General features: G+C 48.4%; 1 protein-coding gene across 2 annotated transcripts in view; it reads right to left on the bottom strand.

The window, feature by feature from the left end:
* Positions 1-7,500, bottom strand: part of sh2d3ca (SH2 domain containing 3Ca) — a gene marked incomplete at its 3' end in the record, with an annotated part of 55,969 nt that overhangs the window by 36,853 nt on the left and 11,616 nt on the right. Inside the window, exon 1 of one of the 2 annotated variants that reach the window (XM_080018119.1) lies at positions 3,893-3,985. The exons of the other annotated variant lie outside the window; for it this stretch is intronic. Coding sequence (XP_079874245.1) covers positions 3,893-3,973 — 81 coding nt within the window. The 5' untranslated portion in view covers positions 3,974-3,985. Of the gene's footprint in view, positions 1-3,892; positions 3,986-7,500 lie in introns of those variants that run through there. 2 annotated transcript variants of the gene reach the window in all.

The following is a 7,500-nucleotide window of genomic DNA, read 5'->3' as shown; positions in this document are numbered from 1 at the left end:
AGAAAAGTACTCGTGCCGTTGGGTATTGTCGCTTTGCACGAGACTGAATGATTCAATTGGGCGTGAGAAGACACACTGACGACAAACACCCGGTGTTTCTCATTACCAGCGGGAATATCATAATGTTTTAATGAGGTTACGGACTTTGAAGAACGGAAATCCAAGTGCACACACGCACACAGGCACGCACACACACACACACACACACACACACACACACACACACGCGCGCACGTGGGCGCGCACACATAAACATCCCACACAGCTGCCCTTCACACCACGCGCCCGCAGGGTGTGACAGGCAGACACGCCAAAAAAGGATTTGCGTGGCGAAAAGCTTGGGGACGGGAGGAGAGGAGAGGGTGAGAGGGAGAGAGATAGGAGGAGTGGAGAAGAGGGGATTACATGGAGAATATTTCAATGCTAAACACACCAATTGGCTTTGCCTCACGTTCTGGCTTGGATGGGGCCACTCGCGTGTGCGCGCACCCGCCCGCGCACACGCACACGCGCACACACAAACAGGCACACACACACACACACACACACACAAACAAACAAGCACACACAAACAAGCATACACACACACACACACACACACACACAAACAAACAAACAAACAAGCACACACAAGAATAGAGGACGGCATTTGCACCATATCTCCTATGGTTTTGCCCCCAAATCTCTCCAAAAAGTGGGGTGATGGCTGCAGCTAATACAAAGCCTCTGGTCCCCCTGGGGAAAGACTGACTGGCTGATTCTGGCTAAGCTGCTGTGACGGACCGACTCTGCCGAGAGTCATCCCGGACCCTCACTTTTAAGCGCAAGTCTGTTATCCCTCCAAAAATAAGCCTTTGTAAGACCAGGCGTCACTAAAAAGGAAATCCCACTGTCCAATATGCAAGCCGCAAAAGGCCGGTCAGACAATTTAAAATGATCAAAAAGAGGGGGGGGGTTGAAGTGTTGGAAGGACTTCTGCCAAAGTGTGATAAGATCAGAGCTGCCTGAGTAAAAGTAAATCACAGCGCACGAAGAGGACTTGGAAGGGATGATGCAACCATGATGTATTGTAATACATTTCAGGGAATAAATGATGTATTTATACATGTGAATGATCCCAAGTGCGGCTCCATGAATCAAGCTATCGGTCCACCTGCCTGCACAAGCACACACACGTATGAATACGTTCTCTTGTACATATGAATACAAGACGGAACTGAAAGTAGTTCTTCTTAACCTACAGCCCACGCTGAGCGATGGAGGGCTGGGTTTCAACATACAGTGCACGCTGTGCGATGGAGGGCTCGGGGCAACCTACAGTGCACGCTGTGCGAGGGAGGGCTGGGGGCAACCTACAGTCAGGCTGCTGGCAGCTGCTGGCATGATGGCAGCCTCATGCTGAGGAGGTCACAGGGGAATGAGACTAGAGCCTTTGGATGTGAGGCAGAGAAAGGGAGGGAATGAGAGAGAGACAGTGAGACAGAGAGAGAGAGAGAGAGAGAGAGAGAGAGAGAGAGAGAGAAGAGAGAGAGAGAGAGAGAGTGAGAGAGAGACTGGATGGTGAAGTAGAGAGCGGGAGAAAGAAAGGGAAGGGGGAAACAAGCAGGGGAGAGACTGAGACTGAGACAGAGGGGGATCGCCAGAAACAAAGTGGAACTGCAAACGACTTATTTACTGCTGTCCATTAAATAATCAGCCTGCTTTCCATTGCATTTTAATCTGTTTTTCGTCTTATTTTTGTTTGTTTTACTACTGAGTTTCCAGTTTGGTTTGAATCCCAAACGACCAAAGTCCTTGAGTCCTGTCATGTTTAATTGTGTAGGACTATTTTGAATGGCTCTTCAACGTGTTTATCTGTTTTTAGCTTTTTATTTCTATGCTTTTAATCTTCTTTGCTTTTATATGACAAACTAGCCTTGACTGCTGTGTGTGTGTGTGTGTGTGTGTGTGTGTGTGTGTGTGTGTGTGTGTGTGTGTGTGTGTGTGTGTGTGTGTGTGTTTGTGCGTGTGCGTGTGCGTGTGCGTGTGTGTGTGTGAGTGTGTGTGGTGGGGGTCGATGCCACTCCTGGAAACCAGTGGGCAGTTACAATTGTCCCAGTTAGAGAGCTGTTGTGAAAGGACTGGGGTTAATGCAGACACAATGGCAAATCTGTGTTTGTTTGCGTGTCTCTCTGGTTCATTTGGTGCAGGGTTACTTGATGCTTCTGCTCTAAATTTGGATTTCATGGCAAGTTTTACATTGTTATAATAGTAGTAAAACCCGTTCACTCCCAAAATAGCTTCAATTAACTGTGCGGACTGAGGGGCTGTAAGCCCTGGGGCAAAATTCTGAATTCTAAATATAATTTCCCGATTAAAAAAGATGAAATAAAATAAAAATAAAAATAAAACTTTTTATCCATTTAATTTTGTATGTTTTTGTATAATTTATTTAAAAAAATATTGTGTTGTGTATATCTACAGTGCTTTTTTAATCCCCGTAGCTTGTTTTTTCATCTTAATTAACACACGGTACAAATTCCATAAAAATGAAGTAGAATACAAATAACAGTCTTAAAAAAAGATAGCTAGATTAAATACTGCCCAACTCTACCGCTGCATTAAACTACTGGTAATCTTTTTAAAGCTTAAACCCGTAGTATTGTAATAAAGGATGTTTACAGGCTGCATTGATCCCTGCTTACTTGTTGTACATAATTGCTTTTTTTTTTTTTTTTGACGTGACCGTTGCATTCAGCGAAACCCGGGTGAGATGAAGAGGTCACCCGTGGTAGCCTGTCATCCTGCCTTCTCCGTAACAGCGCCGTCGCCGTCACAGTTGTCGCCGCGTCTCAAAGCTCATTCACAGCGGACTGAAGCCATGTAAAATCCATGAAGCCACCGAGACTCTCGCCGGGACGTCGCCCGGAAAGAGTCTTCCCCAAAAGCGGAGCGGGGGCTGAAAGGAACGCCCGTCTTTACGGCTCGACACACCGACCCAGACGGAGGGGGAGAGCAGGAAACAAGTCGAAGTTTTGAGGCGGAAAAGTGTGAAGAGATCAGGAGAGAGGAGGGCGGGAGAAGACCGCCCGAAATAACGCCCCGTGGACTCTTAAACGGACGTCCAGGCACATTGAGTCATTGTTCCGTCATCAGACAAGAACAGATTTAGGCTTGGTTTTGTGCCAGGATTCGGGACGGATATTGGGTTACGAAGCCCGGGCCAGAATTAGACCAGAAAGTTAAACCGATACTTTAGGATACAGTACGCGGTGAACAGATCCGTCGCCACGGCGTCCAGTTCTCTGCCCCGAACATGAGGTCCTTCATAAAAGTCGGCCACATGCCCCTGACACGATCGTGCAATACAATGTCTATAACACTGGCACTTTACCAGCTTTACCAGTCCCAAACTGCCATGACAGGACAGAGAAACACACACACACACACACACACACACACACACACAGTTAACCAAACACCTACCTAGTTCTGTGCAGTGGACGTGCATCAGAAAAGTGCTTTATTGGATAAAAAAAAAAACCCATTTCACGTCATTTTAGTATTGATAACACTTTGTTATGGCCAAATTTGCCTCAGCACAGGCTCTATCTGTAACACACACACACACACACACACACACACACACACACACACACACACACACACACACACACACAAACACACACACACACACACACAGACTTAACCAACCACCTACCCCTTTCTGCGCAGTGTATGTGCATCAGTAAAGTACTATACTGACTAAAAAAAACATACCCATGTCATTTTAGTATTGATTGCTCTATTTCGAACACACACACAACACACACACACACACACACACACACACACACACACACACACACACACACACACACACACACACACACAGTTGAAATCACACACTCACCTGCACCTGCATGAGGGATCCCCGGTAGAAGCAGCATGCTGCAGCCGACAGGGCGCTCCACAGACTACACCTCTCCGTCATGGTGGGCACACACCTTCCCTCGATACACCCTCCTGCCTTCTCCTCCCTCCGAGGCTCCACCTGCTCCTTCCCTCACACCTTTATCCACCTCCCTGATGCCCCCCCTTTCCTCCACCCCTGTCTTCTCTCCTTGCACACCTTCGCTGTCGCCCCCTCCTATACTATCTCTAATCTCTTATCTCTCTCCCTTTTGTCCTGTCCTCCCTCTCTCCTGTCCCGGTCCCTTTTTCACCTGCCCCCACACCCCCCACCCCACCCCCCACCCCCACCCCACCCCACCCGTCCACCCGTCCCCCACCCACCCGTGTCCTTTCTCTGCAGCCCCCGGGCTAAGCCTGCCTAACCCCCCGATCAGCCTGCCTCAGCGTCTGGCTAACAGTGCCTCAACATAGTGCTGCCACTACAAATTGGATCTATCCGCAACAAAAACAGCTCTCACTACAGCTGCAACCTTTCCGCCTCGACCGCTATGAACCACGCCGGCTACGAGCGACGAGCCGGCAGCCAACAGCTGATACCGATCGCGGCCGATCCTGACATCCCTGCCGCCCGCGCCTCCACACCGGCTCGCGTTGCTTTCCCGTCCTCCTTCCCCGGCTCCTCTCGCTCACTGCACTTGCTGCGCTTCACGCCGCTGCTAGGGATTACCTCATTGCTTGCTGATGAAAGGCGTGTGGGTGGGGGGAGGGCGGACCGGTGGGAGGGAGGGAGGGAGGGAGAGCGACGGAGGGGGAGTGGGAGTGGGAGGGAGGGAGAACGCTAGCAGGCGGCGAGGAGTGCTGTTGAATTTGCAGCCAGACCCCACCCACCCACCCACCCAGCGACCCCCCGCTTGGCAACCTCATTGAGACAATGCCGACAGGGTGGAGGACAGAGAGAGAAAGAGAGAGAGAGAGAGAGGGAGAGAGAGACATTTAACTATGAGGAGGTTGGGGGAGAAAAGTATTCAAAAATAAGAAAGGAGCTGGAGAATGAAAACGGCAAAAAGAAAAAAAAAATGATTTTATAAGAGAAAAAGGATAAATAGGGAAAGTGCAAAAAAAAAAAAGCGAAAGCAGAATGAAAGAGAAGGAGGTGCACGCAGTCTACTCTTAAAAGGAATGTGTCCTTTATTTTGCTCCTGAAAGGAACACAACAGGGGTGGCAGGGGGGAAAAGAATGTGTGCGTGCACGGACACAGTCGCACGCACGCACGCACACACACACACACACACACACACACACACACACACACACACACACTCACACAAACACACACACGCACACGCACATACACTTGCATATTTATACAGAATTACGCTCCGTCCAATTGTGTGCAGACACACACACCTCCACATATCATTAAGGACAGTGGGACCAAGTTAGCAGTCGGTTCCTGTGGTGAAATAATGTTGACACTGGCACTGTTCTCTCTCTCACTTGCTCGCTCTGTCTGTGTGTGTGTGTGTGTGTGTGTGTGTGTGTGTGTGTGTTCGTGTGTGCATGTGTATGTGTGTGTGTGTGTGTGTGTCTGTGCGCATGTGTGTGTGCTGGTCACAGAATATAATGATGTGTTTCTGAAATGCCAAGCAGACTGCAGCAAGACACGTAATTATGAGCTGAAACACACAGGTGTTCCAAGGATAAAATGCATCAATTTTCTCCAGCCCATTTCACATGTGCACATTAGAGAGAGGGGGAGACAGAGACACACACACACACACACACACACACACACACACACACACACACACACACACACACACACACACACACACACACACACACACACACACACACACACACACACACACACACACAGAACAGGGAGAGTCAGCAGAGGTGGGGCTCCATCCCAAGAGGCCTGAATAAGTGACATCATTGAGGACGCCTCGCCATGGCAACGCTGTGAGAACCTTGACAGCATCCTAAATTCTGACACTGCGTTTACTTAGGTTTGCGCCACTGCAGCGAAACAGGGAAGGACGCAGGGGGGAAGGAAGGGACCAAGGCCCGAGTTTTCAGTTCATTAATAAAAATAAAAAAACAAGAGCGTTTACTATTTTACGCACACTTCCTCTCTCTCTCTCTCTCTCTGTGTTAATCCCTCGGCGGTCTTTACACCTATACGAACACACACACTATGCACAATACTCATCGCTAATCGTGTTAATGAATGCATTGTGTGAGGGGCGCATGCAGAAAGGAAAAGGCAGATGGATCAGAAGCTAGGAGATACAGGACGGATTCACTAGTTACAGAATCTCTTCTTTATGAAATCTGCCCTGGATTAGACAGATTACACAGCGGGGACACAAATAATCGCATAAGAAGGGCCTCGAGTTTCCTTCCCCAAATCCTCTGTAATACCATGCCAGAACAATCAAAACATATATTACGGTGAGCCACGGTGCACACAATGAGGTGTTTCACATAAAGCATCAACTGAACATAAAAAAAAAAATGAAACGATGAATAGAGGGTGGATGGGTCAATGGCTGGATGGAAAGCTGTCTAGATGGATGGAGGGTTAGGTGGCTGTGTAGGTGGATAGATGGATGGATGGATGGATGGAGGGATGAGTGGCTGTATAGCTGGATGGATGGATGGATGAGGTATGATAAATGGTTTGGATGGATGGATGACTGGATGAGGTATGATAAATGGTTTGGATGGATGGATGGATGGCTCAAAAGAGGAATAGAGGGCGGATGGGTCAATGGCTGGATGGACAACTGTCTGGATGGATGGAAGGATGGGTGGCTGCATAGATGGATGGATCGATCAAAAGATTGATGTTGGATGGATGGATAATTGATGGCCATATAAATGAATGGATGTAGATGGCTGGATGGAATGATGGGTGGATGGATGGTGGATAGATGTATGGATGATGAACAGTGGATGTAAGGCTATATGGATGGATGGATGGATGGTGGATGGGTGGATGGATGGATTGATGGATGGATGGATGGATGTATGGATGGATGGTGGATGATTGATGGGTGGAGGGATGGCTGTCTGGATGGATGGAGGGATGGCTGTATAGATGGATACATCGATCAATCAAAAGATTGATGATGGATGGATGATAGATGGCCATAGAAATGGATGGACGATAGATGGCTGTATGGAATGATGGGTGGGAAGGTGGATGGATGGATAGATGGATGGATGGATGGATGGGTGTGTGGGTGGGTGGAGCAATGATAGATGGTTTAGATAGATGGATGGATCAAAAGATGAATAGAGGGTGGATGGGTCAATGGCTGGATGATCAGCTGTCTGGATGGATGGAGGGATGGGTGGCTGTATAGATGGATGGATGGCTGCATAGATGGATGGATCGATCAAAGATTGATGATGGTTGGATGGATGATAGTTGGCCATAAAAATGGATGGGTGATAGATGGCTGTATGGAATGATGGGTGGATGGGTGGATGGGATGGGTGGATGGATTGATGGATAGATGGAAGGATGGTGGATCGATGGATTGATGATGGATGATGGATGGATGGAAGGATGGGTAGATGGATCGAAGGATGGG

This window comes from Zeus faber, assembly GCF_960531495.2.
Source record: "Zeus faber genome assembly, chromosome: 17".
NCBI classification, from domain to species: domain Eukaryota; kingdom Metazoa; phylum Chordata; class Actinopteri; order Zeiformes; family Zeidae; genus Zeus; species Zeus faber.
The sequence above is the reverse complement of the archived record's forward strand: the minus strand, read 5'-3'. Positions and strand labels throughout refer to the sequence as shown.